The 18,571-nt window shown below is 42.1% G+C and overlaps 1 protein-coding gene across 6 annotated transcripts in view; it reads left to right on the top strand.

Moving 5' to 3' along the window:
* The window catches only part of st3gal3b (ST3 beta-galactoside alpha-2,3-sialyltransferase 3b), a 59,015-nt gene extending 44,768 nt beyond the window's left edge, over positions 1–14,247 (top strand). For all 6 annotated transcript variants that reach the window (XM_074650859.1, XM_074650861.1, XM_074650862.1 and 3 more), the window contains 3 exons: positions 3,535–3,681; positions 6,030–6,176; positions 9,665–14,247. In XM_074650859.1, the coding sequence (XP_074506960.1) occupies positions 3,535–3,681; positions 6,030–6,176; positions 9,665–9,754 (384 nt within the window). In that variant the 3' untranslated portion in view covers positions 9,755–14,247. The remainder of the gene's footprint in view (positions 1–3,534; positions 3,682–6,029; positions 6,177–9,664) is intronic.
* The last annotated feature ends 4,324 nt before the right edge of the window (positions 14,248–18,571 follow it).

Here is an 18,571-nt window from a genome sequence, read left to right as displayed (position 1 = left end):
CTCCTTTGGTGATGGTTTGTATAGCTGTGATTTTCCTACAGCTGTGAAATTACTAGACAAATACACTTAGCCCTTTTCGAAGCTTCTGTTGTAACCGACAACAGTGACATAAAGAAACCGAGTGCTTTTATGGTATTAGTCTTCTCTGAGTGATGCATTAATAGTACCTCAGTTTGCATCAATAACACTTGGGAAGCAACGCAATGGAAATGGACATTTTCTATGTTGTCATGAGAGAGGATAATGTCTTTACTCCCAAGACATATTTATCTGGCTCAGTTGTCGCGTTAGACTTTCTTGTTGTCCGTCATTTTAACGAGGAGGGTTGTTAATATTCCGTCATAATCTATTATTACCCGTCATTTAAATTTAAATTTTTTAATGACAATAATACATATGCTTATTTAAAGGTAGAATCTGTGATTCTAATCCAATACACTTTATACAGCGAACATCTCCTGCTCCTCCTCCTACTGTCTGTTCTGCAAAAAATCCAGTGTTCATACTCAGCCCTATCTTTTTTCAATAAATTTAGAGTATTGGACTGAAGAATTACTCTGACAATGGTTTAATGGCACCTGACAGGAGAATTAGCGCCACCATCTGTCCGTGATGCTCCCTAATATTCGCATAACCATATTGGATGGAAACATGCATTAATTCCTTCTGCGCTAAATTGGGATGGAAACTTGACCACAAGTGGAATTGTAACGTCTCCGTTCACTTTCTTCTGACTGAGTGACGTCGACCTCTCTACGGTATATCTCCTTGCATTGGAAACAATTAACTCTCCCAGTTCAAGGTTGTTTTAACAGGTGCTTTATTGGAGCACACACGCCTCGCGCACACACTTAAATCTAATAATCCAGACCAATTTAACCATAAAGCTGTCGCAGGAGAGGGGAAACAGCCATTTCCTCTCTGACCACAGCCCAGCGACGGCCCAAACTCCCAAAGCCGCACACTTCTGTTCACCTTTGGGCGTGTGTGTGCGTCGGCTCGGTGAGTACGTGGTGTAGGAGCACTCTGCGGCTTCCTGTTCTGTAATGGTCAAAATGCCACCGACAAACTAATACACACTCACGTAGAGGTTAGCGGTCAGCCCGCAGTGGAAGCCACATCCTGTTCCCTGGAGGCTATTTGCTTTGAGCTTTGAGTACTACTTGTTGTACTGGTTGATAACAGTCTTTGACGAACATTTACATCATTGCTCATAATGTACAAGTTTGTTTAAACCATTATTTAACCAGTTAATTAAAGATGTCTTATAAATAAAATAGTTTGAGCGCTAAACAAGGGTGTTTTCATTACCTTTCCCTGTCCTGTCCATCCTAACTGGTGGAGGTTTGAGTTGGTGACCTTTTAATGTAAGCAACTTCCCACATTCCTAAACGCATAACAGTACCCACAACCCCCTCCCTCCTGACAGGCCTGAATCCTTACATACTAATCGCTCGTACTTTTCTCAGAGCCACCTGTACTTTTGCCAGTTGTCTGTCTTCAAAAAGATCCCCGCCCCCGTGACATTTGCGTCTACGTGTACATGTCGGGTCATTGCCGTGTAAAGCGGAGGGGCGTGTGTGTGTGTTGTGTGTCATTAGCTTCTCTCCTTCCAGGAATAAAAGAAAAAAAATGCATCACTCTCTTTTATTCGGCGTACACAGACGCGCACACATCCAAACAGCGCTGCTAAATAGATTCCTGGCAAACACAAGCTGTGTTGACAGGAGAGATGAGCTGCTGTTCCTGTCGCAGCTTGCCGAAAGGCACAGAGCCGGGCCCACGTTCAAAAAGAGCCGCCACTGTTGAAGCCACAAAGCCAGCAGACTTGTTGCTACTGCCTCTGCCAACACACACAAACACACACACACACACACGCACACACACAGTCGTGCATTGCTGTATCAAAGGCGGCCAGGCGACTATTTGAACAGGTGATTCCCATTTACATCTGCTGACCGTATTGGCTTCATGCCTTTTAGGAAGTCGCACTGTCAGGCGAGTCAATCACGCACTGCGAGTTGGTCACACGTTCGTTTATCCGTGAAAGTAAAGCTGTAAAGAGGACTGATTTGTTGGAGGTGTAATCGTGGTAATTAGCATGATAGAGACCATCATTTTTCAAGGGTAACTTTTTATGAATTTCTTAATAAATAGTTTCTGTTCTGGTATGAGTGAGTTTGAAGTGCGTGGGTTGCATAATATTATTGAGATGGCTCTGCCAGCCTGTCTGACAGGTTGCCTTAGCGACTGATGATAATTGCCTTGTGTAATGATACGACCGTAGGTGTCGCAAAACACCCTCAGGTCAAGGAGTGATTTGAACCATTTCCTTTCAAATGCCATATTTAACCATGGATGTTTGATAGGGACACAATACCAGCAGATACTTGATGTAGATTTAAAGCTGCAGTGGGTAGAAATGGAGCGAATATGAATATATAAGTTGTTTTTATAAAACGATCGCTATATCCTGACAGTAGTGCATGAGACAGGTAACCAGTCAGAGCTGATCTGGAGTCTGCCGACCAGCTTCCGACCAAACGGTCAAACTAGGCAGCGCTGATCAAATATTAATCAATTTTCTGTTACTGTAATGTCTATTTCTCACCTCAAATGTTTTCAGAAACATCTTGTAGTGTACTGTTTAGCTGTAAAATGAGAAAGTTTGTGACCTGGCAGTCATGTTGAGATCAGTTGAGGAAATGCCAAGCACCGCCCACCAGCCGGAGCACGGCCAATAGGAACGCTCTCTCTTTTTTAGATTTTTTAAAGCCTGAAAATTTTGCCTAATGATGCTAAAAAAAATTGTTGCATACTGAATATTTAACCACCATTTTCCACAATTAAAAATCATGCAACATAAAGCAAACTCCTTCATCAAGTCTGACCAAACACTGAAGCCACTGAATGTGCAACTTTGTCTGTCAGGGTCGCAGACGCTGTGATCAAGAGGCAGTAAGTTTCTGATGGAAAAGTCTGGGAGAATCATCATAATCATCACCCTTTTTAAGTTATCTGTCATTTTTCTCTCTGTTGTCTGGGTTAAAGTCAGGTGGAAACAACTTGATAAATGCAAATAATTGTAATAACAATATTGTGCTTAAATAATACGATCCTTCATATTAATCCATACCAAGCACTTTTTCCCTACAACTAATGAAACCTGTAAAGCACTCATCACTCCAGTGCAGCTGCACCCCTCACCCACTGCTTGATTCTCCTCCTACCAGGAGTCATAATTACTGATGTCCTGCGAGCCCCTCACCCTGACTCCATCCATTAAAAGCCCAAAGCCATTTCCCTAATCAGTGCTGGTAGGGGTCTGGCTTCTGGTTGGCTTCTGTGTTTTATGTCAGCGTTACGAAGGATAATCTCACTTTGATGTTGGGTTGGTTTAACCGTGGAGGTGGCATCATGTGAATGACTCTGGCTTTGCAGAGACAAAACAGTCCAGTATTGATGTTGAAAACTACTAATTCATATTTTTATTTTTTTCCCCCTATGCTATCTATTTCCTCGCCAATGCATCAGAGGGGTACAGAGGGTTTTTGGAAGTCGGTGGCTCACTACGTGCCTCGGGAGCCGACGGAGATGAGAATCCTCAATCCCTACTTCATTCAGGAGGCTGCCTTCCAGTTCATAGGCCTGCCCTTCAACAATGGCCTCATGGGCAAAGGGGTAAGACACACACAGGCATCAATGTAACAGAAACATGAGAAAGACACACACACCCAGCAGTTAGATTGTGTTTTTCAAGGGAAACCATTGAACTGAGAAATCTGTATGCTGGATGAGTCAAGTCAGACTTTGGCTGCAAGTATTTTACATTTATATTCTACACACAGCGCAGACATTGTGCTGGAATGATCATTATCTGTAGCACCACGCTGAAGCCAAGGCTGGATGACGACAGTACTGTATATGTATGATCTGCTCTTGAGTTGGACTTTACTTTAGTATGTTTTGTACTAGGGCTGTCAATTGATTAAAATATTTAATCCAATTAATCGCATGATTGTCCATAGTTAATCGCAAATTAATCACACATTTTATATCTGTTCAAAATGTACCTTAAAGGGAGATTTGTCAAGTATTTAATACTCTTATCAACATGGGAGTGGACAAATATGTTGCTTTATACAAATGTATGTATATATTTATTATTGGAAATCAATTAACAACACAAAACAATGACAAATATTGTCCATAAACCCTCACAGGTACTGCATTTAGCATAAAAAAATATGCTCAAATCATAACATGGCAAACTGCAGCCCAACAGGCAACAACAGCTGTCAGTGTGTCAGTGTGCTGACTTGACTATGACTTGCCCCAAACTGCATGTGATCATCATAAAGTGGGCCTGTCTGTAAAGGGGAGACTCGTGGGTACCCATAGAACCCATTTTCACCCCTTTAAAAATGGCCATGACAGTTTTTCCTCGCCAAAAGTTAGCGTAAATTTGGAGCCTTATTTAATCTCTTTCGTGACAAAGAAGACACTGGATTCCTTAGGTTTTCTAATTTCATATGATACCAGTATCTTCACTCTAGCTTTAATACTGAGCCTGCAACAACCTCCGAAAGATCGATTGCGTTAATGAGTTAAAGAAATGATTGCCGTTGAAACTAATTTGTGTTAACGCACTATACAGCCCTAGTTTGTACTTTAATCTTTGTTTCTGGAGGTTCCTCAGTATGACTGCATAACCTCCACCATTTTCAAAATAAAAGAGGGAAAATGAAAGTAGATTTAAGAGGAGATTCCAAACAATTTCTGATTATTGAAATTGCAGAAATGTAGAATACCTGCTTCAACCCTGGTCCAGTTTGAGTTCTACAGTACGTTATTGTTTTTATTCAGTGTTCAAAGTTGATGTATGTGCTCTGCTCGTGGAACATGTTTGTCTGGGCATGAGACTGCCGAATCAGGTCTTGACCAGCAACCAGAGTACAGACAAATATAAAGTAATGATGATGTTTATATTCATGTATTATGAACTTTTGCGTATGTGTGATTCGTTGCTAAGTAAAGGAGAATATTGTTAGAGAATTGGAGAAGACATGAGGAGTGTATCACCGTAACTCTGCCCTTTGGGGCCACCAGAACACCCCTGCATGAACTCCACTCCGCAACATGTGTTCAACATGTGGGCATCTGGCCTGTGTGTGTGTGTGTGTGAGAGTGTGTTGGTCATTTGTGTTGGTGTCTGCAGTGCTGTCTCATACAATACAGGCTGCAGAGTTGTATGATTTGGCACATTGTTTCCCAAGAACACTTTCCTGTCTATCTTCTGACCATCATAGTTTATGTTTATGTATGTGGAAATTAATGAGGAGGCCTATTTGTTATACCAGTGTTTATGTTGAGTGTGTGTGAATGTGTGTGTAAATTAATCTGTATTAGAACACGCAGTAGGGGGTTGGCCAGCTGCTGGTTCAGCTCCACCTACCCTGAGGGCTGCAAATCAGGGTAATGATTTAAATGGGGCCTCCCTCCACTCTTTCTTCTGCACCCACTTTTTTTTCCTAACACACACACACACACACACTCTTTTTTTCCCCCCTCTCTTGTTCTCTAACATCCACACACAGCCCCCTGTACCCCCCAGATCTCTGGCAGCCCCAGGCGGTTAGGAAGCACAGTTCAACCCTGTAGATCAGTGTATCGTAGCAGGGGTCTGCAGGGGTCGCGTCTTAAAGGTAATAGTTAATCACCAAGTGCTCAAAGTCAGTTAGCAGCAGTGGAGCAGAACAAAGACAGAGGTACAAAGGAGGGAGGGAAGCAGATACATGAGAGGGATCGGACATCTGTCTCTGAGCTAGTGTCACAAACCATCATCAGTTTCAAGATTGTCTGAAAACAATGATGCTGCACATGTTTTTGTCAATATTAATCCATGTGTTGGTCTCAATACATTTTATATCAACATGTGTTCCCGATGTGTGTGTGTGTGTGTGTGTGTGTGTGTGCGCTGTGATCTTCTGACAGCCTGCATTTTTGTGTTTTTTTTTTTTTTACTACAGAACATTCCAACTTTGGGAACAGTTGCTATAACGATGGCACTGCATAACTGTGACGAGGTGGCGGTGGCTGGTTTCGGCTACGACATGAACACGCCACACGCACCTCTGCACTATTACGAGACCGTCAAGATGTCCGCCATCAAAGAGGTGAGTTTCCGGAGCACAGCACGTGTTTCTCAAAATCTGTTGTGTTCTACAAAGCTTAATCCTCAAAGCGCTCTTAAATGACCAGATTTTCAAATTGAAATCTGGTGCGACATTCTCTCCATGCTAATGAGAACAATATTTTCTGGCTTTGGAGAATAACTGGAGAAACAAATGAGCGTAATGTTTGATGAGGAGGGACCACCAGTCCTGTGGAGGGGAGAGGTGACCTGGCCTACAGCCAAAATACATTCACTACAAAGCCCTCACTGTTCAGACTGATGGTAATATTACTATAAGAAATGTGCATGAATTGAACATCTCTCAGCTTTTGCATTTGTATTCAAGTGGAGCTGCACTAATTGGATCTGTCTCTCGTGTTGATCAGCTCTTTGTTCTCTGACAGATGAGGTTATTCAGATATTTAGAGAGTTTAATGACAGGCCCTGTGGTGCTGTTAAAACTCTGAAGGTGGGAGGGGAAATGTCTTGTAGTGTCATGTTGTGCATTTTCTATGTATGATAATTGTAGTTAAAATATGCTGTGGTTTGGCTCGGATGTCGGTTTAAAAAAAACAAAACTGATTTATATTGCTTTTAACTTAAAAAAAAATTGAAACAAAACATAATTACAGCACCTGTCGTTTTGTGTCGTGGCTATGTAACTGTATCTTATATCAGAGGCCTTTTGGGGATGATTACATTTGACTGAAACTACTATTATTGTAAACATGCAAGTAAAAACCTAAATGACTGGTAAATAAGCATTATTCTTTACTCAGACCAGAATAAAGATGATAAAACAAAGGAAACTAAAATGTTTAAAAAAAAATAAGCCCGGTCTGCTCTGATTGGTCAGCTGGTCCACTCTGTTGTGATTGGTCAACCGAACCAAACTCTTCAGACTCTGCTCCAGCTCCGCTCTAACTAGCTTTGTTTGAGGGAGAGCCTAACTAGCCACTAGGCAGGTATTATGCAAATGTATTACTTAGTGACATCACCACGTTACGGAAGAAAAGGCGGGACTTCAAGCGAGGCGTTTCAGGCCGTTTAGGAGCAGTGTTTCTGTGGGTGAGAGTAACTCCGAGAGACTTTTGGCTTTGTAACTTTGCAGACCTTTTACGTGCACAAAAAAACTAAATAACACACTAAAGGAAAGGGAAAAAGCACAAAAGCATAATAGGTCCTCTTTAACTAAATTTAAATAAGATTATGGCTAAAATATAGACAAATATATCTAGAGGTATATCATTTTATGGTGCAAAAGTTTAGGTGGCTAAAGTATGAAATACATAAGTAAAATAAATCCTACTGTATTCATTTATATCTGTGGTCATTAGGGTGTTTAATGAAGCACAGTGTTGTGCATATGTTATGCATAATGTATATTTTGAACTTGTTTCATCTCCCTTTAAGAGTACTGAGGACATGAAACTATGAACTACACCAAAACTAAAAACTCTGAAACAAAATAAAAACTAAAACAGAAGAATGAAAACATCAAAAGGTTAAATCAGTAATTTCCCCCGTCCGAAGTGGCGCCGGTCTTTCATCAGTCGCTGTATCAACATGCTAACTGTTAGTGCGTCGTTCTAACAATCATCTTCTAAATGCCCTCGTGACGGATCTCCCTCCTCTCCATCAGTCCCGTCTTCTTCTCGGTGTTTACACTGAAACCCAGTGGAATCAAAGATGTCACCCGCGTGCTGACGTGTGTAAACCATGAGCTCAGTATGATGATAACCTTTGTCTAAACTCCCAGTGAACCCTTTGGCATTTATTATCATCATCTTCATCAACATTGTCATCATCAGCCACACATGGCTAATTAATGGGAATAGGTTTTTTGTTTGGAACACTGTTAACCACCGCCACTCCCCGGGGCTGTTGGGTTTGATTTTCCGGAACAACGAGAAATGATCCACGTATTATTCCGTTGCCCTGTTTCCTATCTGGAGGGACGTTTTAAAACTCCACGGAAATTGTGTAATTAGACGAGATACACAGAAATTGATGATAAAATGTCACGTACATCAGTTTAGACGGTGTGATGATACTGAGGTCATCTGCTGTGGTGTACGAGACGCTCCATTGTCCTCAATCCTTTTATCTCAGAGCTGATCAAACTTACTGATCAAATGATTTAGTTAAAGCTGCAATGATCAATATTTTTACATCAACAATGGATCAAATGATATTTTTATTATAATTAACCTTTATTTAACCAGAAAAATCTCTTTTTTTGCAATGGAGATCTGGCCAGTGTTGCGTTTACAGCTTGTTTTTGCTGCCCCCGAGGACAGTGGACACAATTGCTTTTTTTTCTGCTACAGCATACAGATCCGTTTTGTAGAAAATATCTGTACCCGAAAGGGAGAAATTTATATTTTCGGTGTTCACATCGCCTTCGGTCTGCATATAACAGTCAAAATGCTTTTTTTCTGACAGTCATCATGCCATTTTATTTGAAACTTATTTGCAACAAGTGTTTTACAGCCAAACAGCAGCCATGACTTAACACAAAAAAAGCCACAGAGTGTGAACCGCAAACCACATCAGCTCTCCAGGTTGTGTCTTGTGTTGCGCCTTAGCTTGCTAGCAGCCAAACAAGGGGAAACTCCTGATGTCCGTTTAGTTAGCTAGTTAGCTAGCCAGATGTAACATATTGAACAGCGAAACCTTCGCCTGCAAATATTAACATCACACAGTTTGGATGCTAAATGGTGCTGCTCCTTATTCTTCACTGCAAACAAAAGCACTTTCAATCCTTGACTTGTAAGCTATATTTACCAGCGCTCAATTTTTGTATGTGTGTCTGCACCCCCACCAGCTCAGCTGTCAATCAAACACAACACCCGCCATCCCAGAGGCTCCGGGGTTAAATTCTGATGTCTCTCTTTTTGTACATTTGAAGATCAATTTATCAGGATTTTTGACAGCAAAAATGGATTTCATTTGGACTTAAAACATTACAGCCTTGTTTCTTACGTTCATTTCCAATAAACTGTAGCCTATTGTTCTTTCTGGACCTGCTGTGACCCATCACGTAGTGGTAGGAGGTCCGTCCCAGACAGGCCTAGAGCCCATAGGAGAGTCTTGAACCTGCAGAGGCAGCTGCAGGACCCAACCTCCTGTAGATATCCACTTTTCTTCTTCTTCCTATTCCCTCCTGTACGTTTCTTCCTCCACCCTTTGCCTCCTTCATTTGCTCTCTGGCTGCTCCTTGGTCTCGGCATCCCAAAGCACCACACAGGAACCACCGGCTCTGGTTACACGTCGGCCCACTGGACTGAATCCTCACAGCACAGCGGGGAGGAAAGCTGACCCAGTGTGGCTTTACTCATATATATGCACACATGAACACCCACACGTATCGACACTGGGAATAGGAAAAACCTGCAGGTTTCAGTGCATGTAGCGATGCTTTTGGAATAAGTACCGAATGGGTTGCTTTCTGTATCACTCTGAATTGTTGTTTTTTTCTCCCCACAGTCGTGGACACACAACATATCGAAGGAGAAGGATTTCCTCCGCAAGCTGGTGAAGGCCAACATCATCACAGACCTGACCAATGGTATCTGAGTTTACACCCACGCCCACAGTCTCCTTCTGCCTTCCCTAAAAGGACTATTAAACAGGAAAACTGAGAAATGGGTTGACTCTGGGAGAAAGAACCCTTTAGAACCCGGGTGGCCTGCACACTGTCTGGGTTTTTCATATCGAAGGAGATTATTTAAAAAAACAAACAATACGGGAGGGTTTCTGCGGAGAGATGCACACATGTGCCTTCTGAACCAAAGACTCCTGCTGATTGAAGCAGGGAGCGGAGCGGAGGGGGTGGACACACGGGGAGGACTGGATCTGCCCGGTTTCCTGTCTTATCGAGGGGGGTGGTGGGACAGTCGCAGGAAAGCTACCTGCCGGCCCTGCGCTTCAACGTTTACCACTTCAACCCCCGAAGTATCACACGAATGAATGAATGAATAGTAAAGAGCGGAAGTTGACATACAGATGTTAGGATTTAGCTTGACTCACTGGCTGATTTGATGAAGGCACAGGCGAGAAAGGAATGAAAAGAGGACCATTTGATGGAGAGCGTTCGGGGATGGGTTGAGTATTAGCAGTGCCAAACGTACCTCGTACAGGGGAGAGGCCGTCCTCCTCCTTTTTGCTGCCTGAATGTATTCACTTTTCCTCAGTGTAAATATCAAAGATTTTTACTGTGCTTTTTAACAAGCTGCAGCAGCCCCCCCCCCCCCCCCCCAATCCATCCCCACCCACCATGTGTCCATTCATTCATTCACTTTTTTACTGCCTGTCCAGGGTCCAAAATTAACACTTGCCAAGCCAGTTGACGGTAGATAAATCAGCGAGGGTCACCTGCCACACAGACTGGTGTCACTTTGAGACACAACAGTTGAGTGTTTGGTGATATACTGACTCAAGTTTTCTCTGTAAAGTCTTTGTAAGGGAATTATATTAGTGACTCTATGAAGCAGGTTCTTTCTGCTTGTTACATGTAAGCGGCTTTACACAGAGTGGCTGTGTGTGTGTGTGTGTGTGTGTGTTATTCCCATGTGGCTGCTCACATCAGGCGAGAGGTCAAGATTAAGCTGTATAAGATTCTCTACACTAACTACCATTGAAAGTATCAGGAAAAATGTATATAGATTATTTTGGTCAGTCTAAATTATTTTAATCGTGGGGCGGTTTTTGTTTTTAGTTTACCAGCTCTGGCAGGTGAGCCCCAAAAGTTTAAGCATCCCTCTCATTCCACCTCTCCATGTCACGGTACTCGTCTTCATCAGCTGCGAGGCCTCCGGGCTGCAGCGTGTACAGTAGACGTACAGCAGCGTGTCCCGCCCCGGTCAAGGAGAGCAGATTCCGTATGTGTCCTCCATCCTCCCGTTGCTGCAGGTTTTTCTTGTTTTTCAGTAAATGGTGAAATCGCGGATTGTAGAATATGAATATATATATTTTTGTTTTTAGGTCAATTTTAATTATTTATTTTTTAATGTTAGTAAGTCCCCGCGTTTCGGTCACAGGCAGGCCTGCTTTCTGTTGTCTTTGTCCAGAGAAGACGCAAAAGTTTGTGTTTTTTTTCTCTCGATTTCACCACCGTGTGTTTCCTCAGAGACTGCATCATCTTTTTACAATTGCGGCAGAAGCAGTGTTATTAAGCCAAATACAAACAGATTTAAGTAATAAATGTTCCCTTTATTTTTGTGCTTTATGCAGCTTGTGTTAACAATAGACACATAACAGCAAATTTCTTTAATTGGAGAGAATCTCTTGAGTTGCCACGCTCAATCTCAAATGAACATGTTACAGTACTTGTGCTGATCAGGCCTTTGCACTTTGCAGATGACGGTTCTGCCACACGCGTCTCAGTATTTCATCACTGTGTAATACTGAAATCTTTCTATGTTCATGCAATCAAACCTTTTGTTTTTCCTTCCGCTCCCCCACCCTTAAAAAAAAAAAAAGGATGTGAGAATGTCAAAATGTCACATCTGTTTTGTCATTTTTAACTCATGAATGCGATAATCATCTTTTATATAGTGACGGTGCATTTGAATACTGCTTTACCAAAGCAGGCTTTTATGTTAGTTTTTTTGTCAAATGACAATTCAATGAGGTTTTCACCTTTTTCCTGTTTCTACTTCTTCTTTGGAAGTGCATATTTACTGTACATTGTACACACAGTCTCATTTCCATTACAATCAGTAAGCTGCTGCTGTTGCATCTGTTACGTTGCTCCACACGTTCCTGTTCTTGATTAGTTTTCACAAACGCCGCTGGGATCGTGCAGCAGCGTGTCCGACCCAGTCCCTTCAGAACGGCTCCACCGGGTTTGAAGGAATGGATCTTTTTTTTTTTTTTTTTTTGGAAACTAGGCCCCGTTTGGGACTGTTATTGAGAGCAACGGTACAGGGAACAGCTGAACCATTGCACTATCATGAGGCGCTCTCAGTGCCTTACACCTCATCACCTGGAAACTGTAGCGAGGAGTTTGACGTGGGAAAGGAACCGCAGCTGATCCAATGTGTTGGATCAGCTCCGGGTCAGGACAGGTCACATCTCATTTCTATGATTTGGGACCAGTCCATTTCATATCTGTACTGTACCATTATATACAGTCAAGGAAGGCCTGAAGCCCCACACTGGTTGTTTGGTATGTTTTAGTCCCATAACTACATATTCAAGTGGAGTTTAAATGTTGGTTGCTAACGGCAGCTGTTATAATGCAAGAAATGACCAAATTAACTTTGCTTTGTCCATGGTTGCTCATTGTTTGTCTGCAACATTGTTGCTGTGCACCCGATTTGACTGTTATCAAGCCATTAAATAGGTGTTATCAGTTGCTATAAACGCCATAGATGTGGGTCATTAGGGGCATACTATGCCTACTACGTTGTGAAAGTGAAAGTGAAAAATAAAAGCCACATATTCTAACACGTAAAACTGTATGAAATGTTACGTTTTGAACACACAAAAAGGCTTCTTTAGGTTAAGGCAACAAAACAGTTAAGTTTAGGTAAAAACATGTTTTGGCTTAAAATGACTGTTTCTAAAGTGAAAGCGAAACTAAAACTAAACATTGTTGGTTTCATGCAGGAATTGAACCCCAGCCTCCTGGGTGAAAGTCCAGTGTTTCATGATTTCGACTGTTATCGGGCCATTAAATGGATGTTATCAGTTGATATAAACACCATAGATGTGTGAAAGTGAAACTTGCATTTAAGTTGCATGTAAAACAGAATGAAACGTTACGTTTTGAACACAAACAAAATGGCTTCTTTAGGTTTAGGGAACAAAACTACAACTTTTTTAGGTTTAGACAACAAAACCACTCAGTCATTTTAAACCAAAACATATTTTTCCCTAAACTTGACTGTTTGAAAAGCGAAACTTGAAAGACTACTACATGTTGTTGGTTTCAGACAGGATATGAACCCTGGCCTCCTGGGCAAAAGTCCTATATTTTGAGTCCTATCCATCACCCGCATCTTCCACAGTGTATGGAGTTTCCCGCTTTGTATACTACAGCGCCTGACTTCTGCATCTGCTCCTGTCATAATAATTACTACAGTCGCTAGAAGTCACTGTTTTGTTCTTTTATATCTTTTTCGGTGATCTACCATGCGATTAGGTGATGAGATATACTAGTGGGTGTAGTAGGCCCCTATTGACCCACATCTATGGGGCTTATAGTGACCGATAACGCCTATTTAATATCCTGCAGCTTACTATTAAAGGGGCACTCCGCCGATTTTACGCACGAAGTTCAGTTTAGCTCATCGAGAGGAATACCACTCTCAGCCTGTGAGAATATTGTTGTATAACGTCTTCTGTGGCTCTGGAGGGAGCTTTCTAAAGTCTGAGAAAATGTAGGATCCGGTGTTTTTTGGAGCTCGACTCATACTAGGGACTAAAAGTCAGGATATCTTCCTCTCTGCTGCTACGATTTTGATTTGATTTCTTTTTTTAATCCGTCTCTTGTGAGACCCCCATTTTTTATGGAAGTGCAATGCCAAAATCACTGGAGTACCTCTTTAATGCTTAAATGTTAGAACATCCTTGAATGCACGGAGAGTTTGAAACTGGTCCCGGCTGACCTCCGCAGGGCCATATCCCTGTAATGTAAAAAATATAGCAAACAGGTTAGATTTATAGCCTGCTTGAAAAGCAGATAATTAATCTAAAACCACACTGTATGTTTTGGAAAATAGTCATTAATAATGTAAAGTATGTGGGCTAAAACATGCCAAACCACCTGTATGGTCTTTAAGGCTTTGAGACTAAGCAGACCCTCGGTTAGAGTTTCTTCTTTTACGCATGCTGGAGGAGTTCAAAATGGATTGGACCCCAAATCGCCTCTTCTTCATAACCTGTTCATGTTAAAGCAGAATGTATTCGCTTTTTTCATTCATCATATTTATAAACTTTAATTTTTACATTTCACCATCATCAGAAGGAAGTCAAAGTGATCAAAAGTGTTAGTTTTTTTTTTTTTTTTTATATATATAGTTATAAATGGCTTTCTGCAACTCAATAAATAAGTTTGTAATTGATATTTGCCTGTGCATGTTGTTTGCATCTTTTGACCAGTTCTGTGTTGTTGTTTTTGTATTTGTCCTTTTGTATATACATATTTCTGTACACTGTGAATTTTCAGTATATAATATAGTAAATATTTTTGATGCATTTAGTCTCTTTTATCTCCACAGACGTGTAGTATACTTCGTCCTTGCTTTTGTCAAAATGTGACAGCGGGTGGCCTGAACGTCTTCGCAGATGGCGTTTCAAAGCGCAGCGTGGCCTTCGGTGCCACGTATAGTTGAGGGGGGCCTCATGTTATTGTACGCAGCGTACGTCGGTTATTATTCTGTCTGTGTGTCACTTATTCAGAGGTTACAAACTGCAGGAAGCTCGCAGTAGAGATGAAGGAGGGATGGACCGGAGCGTGGAGAAGGGGATTTCCTCTCCTGCTCTGTACTCTGTATCTCCTACCTGCAGAGAACAGAGGAAATCATTTTTCAATCCTCCATCCACCGGACTTCCTCCCTAATGTACTCTCCTTTTTTTCTCTTGTGTGTTTATGTCTGTCCCACTCCGTGTCCCTCTCTCCGACTCACTTTTCTCCCCCCTCCATTCTTTCCGTCTCGCTGTCTGTTCCCATCCCTGCGCTGTGTATTTCTTTCTCTTCACCTGCTCAATTCTGAGGCGGATCTTGTTTCATTGCCGTAGCCACGGGGGAACCATTCGAGACCTGTTGCGCACACACACACACACACACACACACACAATAAACACACAGGCTATTCAGCTGCAGCCGTGAACCTCTCACTCGCTTTCACACACCACAACATCGCCGTAAACCGGAGGAGCGTTGCTGAGAAGGAGCGAGAAAGAGCAGGCCGTCCAGCTGTGGCTGCTGTAAGTCAGCATTGGTGTGAGGTGAAAGAGGACAAGACGCTGAGGGCCCTTAAAGCGCCGCTGGACCGTCCCATCCTGCTGTTAATGGGGTGCCAGAAAACTTTTTCGGCCCCCACAAGTCACGCCTCGCCGGTCACCAAAAAACCACCTCGCTCTGGCTACTCTGACTCGACAGATTTCCTGACCTCCACAGGGTGGGATCGAATGCTCGCTTCCTCGCAGCAGGAGGATATTTGCCACCTGGGATCTCCCCGAGGCAGCTGGCCCGGGCCGGCCGGCTGGAGGCGGTCGTTCCTGTTCGTCCGGCGGACAGGCGTATGAGCACGCCTGCACCTCTTCAGCCGACGGGCCTTTTATTCTCTGCGACAGGTTCCCCGCCCCACCTCCTCTCAGTAGGGTTGGAACGGAGGGGCCACGACCTCCGGGGCCTGAAATTTAAACTCCTCATAAAAAGAGTTGGAATGGGGAGAGAAAACACCCTTTCAGGCACCCATTTGTTCCCCTCTGTTTACTTAATGTCGGGTCAGCTGAGATGAGGGAAAACAACATTCCCTTCTTTACACCGTGTCCCACATTCAGTCAGTTTACCTTTTGTGTGTTGACGTGACACGCCTACAGGGCTGTCAGGCACCTGTATCACTCAAGTGTTTCATCTCGTCCCGCCAGCCTCTAAACTCGTAGCGTGCAATGATCATTTCTAGTCGATATCAATAAATCTAGATTCAAAGATTACATTGAATTGTTAAAAGATGGCCAGACCTTGTTTTCAGTGTCTGTTTGTCCGTGATGCTGCGATGGAAACGCACAAACACGTGCTCCGAGGGAAGAAGAGCAAGTCAGAAACATCTGTCTGTTAAGAAACACTTCTCAGTCAGCTACGTGGCCTTTAGGAGGAAGTATGAGTTGGAGAAAGTACAAATGCATTTTTATATAACTTTGGCAGAGTGCGTTTTGCAACACCTTGCTCTAAAGACAGCAATAAAATATAATATAATAAATGTCATCATAGTTGCAGTCCTGAATGTCTCTGGCAATATTGTGTTCAATAACACTCTTTATTTGTAGCCAGCTGACAACAGTTTTATTGTCCATAACTAACTATTTTATTCATATATAATAAAATAATTGTGATATTATTTTTTCAACCCAAGATTTTGGAGTTTTGGACTATTGGTTTAAACAAATTTTGAAGATGTTACTTTAGGTTCTGCAAATTTGTACTATTGTTTTTGGACATTTTTTAGACTTTAACGATTAATAGATCGTTACGATCAAATATATATATATTCGTTATAGATTGATTTGTCAGTTATTTGTTTAATTGATTGTAACGATCAATTAATCGTTAAAGTCTAAAAAATGTCCAAAAACAATAGTAAAAATTTCCCGAACCTAAAGTAACATCTTCAAGATTTGTCTAAACCAATAGTCCAAAACTCAAAAATCTTGGGCTGACAAAATAATATCACCACCAGGTCCATTTAGTAGCTGTTCTGGAGCATTCAGTCATATCACATGATCTTCATCAGCAGATGCAGTTCACCTATGTTGTCATGAAATTGTAGATGTTCAAATTGTAATTTTCTTTTTCTGAGAATTGAAATGACTTCTCGTCCATGTTTGTGTACAAAATAAGCTTTGAAGTTCTTGACCTTAGTAGCTGCTGTTCTGGAGCGTTTGATTATATAACCTGAGCTTCTTCAGCAGATGGAGTTCCGATGAATTAGTTTGTCAATGGATGTTTCCAAAGAAATTTTAATTTGAATATCAATGTCCATGACAATTGGGCAAACTGCATCTTCTGATGAAGACCATGTGGTAAGAGCGAAAGCTGCAGAACCGCTCCTAAGCCTAAGTTCAGCCTCACTGAGCCACTATGGCTTGAGACTCTTAGTCTTGTTGCTTAATACATACTTAGATGACTAATTGATTATCGGAATCGTCGCTGATTCATTTTTGATTACTCAACTTATCATTTTAGCCGTACCTCCTTGAGATTAGCCTGAAGCCAGTGAGACATACTGAAGTTTCATTGTTGTAGCTCCCTGTTGTGTACTCTGCTCACCCTCCATCCATCCACATAATAACACCTCTAATCAAGCCGTATGCCGACACTTTGCTTTATGATTTGTTTGTATGAACAGTGATACAACAAATCTGGAGCACGCCTGCAGCAACGCAGCTTTGAAATGCTCTGATGAAACGTAAATCACTCAGATTATCTACGCTTCATTTTGAGCTAATGTGGAAACGCGTTGTTATGGAGTTTCGCTGTTTTGCAGCTACAGTATGACTTTGTCCCGCAGATTTGGCTTTTGTGTTACAGATTTGGCCTGAGGGCTTTTGGACAGTGTGCTGGATGAGGGGAGTTCCCACTTGAAAAGTGAAAACAAACTTTGAAAGCTGGAACAGGCCCAAGAAAAGAAAGGCACCTTTAGATGGAGACGGAGAAGAAGAGGACCTGTGACCTGTGCTTCCAGAAGAAACCGGAGAAAACCTTGGAGGGAATTTAACTGTCTATCACATCTGGAACAGTCTCTCTCCCTCTAGCATCACCACCCAAAATCCAAACCACCCACCCTCTCCTCCATCCGGTCCTGAACTTGGATGGACTCAGCAGCTCCTGAAGGCCCAATCAGCACGCTGTATCCATGGAAACGACTATTTACATCCCTAAGAAAGAGAGTGGACTTTCACCAGACACAAACAAATCCTAAAAATTTGAAGAAGAAAAAAAACCTTAACATCTTCTTGTTGAAACTGTTCTCATAAATTCTCTCAGTTTTATATTCTTACAAGGAAATAAAAAATTCCACAACAGCCATTATGCTCCTGCAGCTCGCCAAGGACTAAACCTGTGTGTGTGCTGAAGATACAGTATGTGCGTGTTGTGCTTGCACGGGGTTTAACTGTGGGTGTACAAACAGTGTCATGCTACAAATCCCTCTCACAATGCCGAACAAGTTCATCGCCATTGCTCACAGTGATGGATGATGTAGACACACTTGGCCCTGGTGGCAGTGCGGTGGCGTCTGCTGAGACTCTGCCACCCGCCTGCTGACTTATAGTTTACACAGTGATTCATTTTATTGAAGACATTTTTCACTCCGGAGGTTATTATCTGATCTTTTTTAAGAGGAGGACTGGTATTTTTCTGGCAGCCGAGTCAGTTAGATATGTGTGGTAATGTCTGTTTACGGTGTAAAATCGGCTTGTTCTGGGTAATATTAAGGAAAGAAACAAAGCCTCCTTTCACTCATTTTGGATCTAAACAAGAAATTACAAATATTAGATTTGTATGATCCTCTCCTGTTGTTATTGAGCTCATCCTTATTATGTGACGGTACATTCCTGCATGTCATGCACCTCAGCTGTGTGCATTGTTGCCTTGTTGGTTGCTCCTATTAATAGAGCCATGGCAGAGACCAGAGAGAGGGATCCTCCCTGCATTTTGTCTCT

This window comes from Sebastes fasciatus, chromosome 11, assembly GCF_043250625.1.
Source record: "Sebastes fasciatus isolate fSebFas1 chromosome 11, fSebFas1.pri, whole genome shotgun sequence".
Classification (NCBI taxonomy): Eukaryota; Metazoa; Chordata; class Actinopteri; order Perciformes; family Sebastidae; genus Sebastes; species Sebastes fasciatus.
Note: the sequence above shows the minus strand (reverse complement) of the source record. Positions and strands in the feature narration are given on the sequence as shown.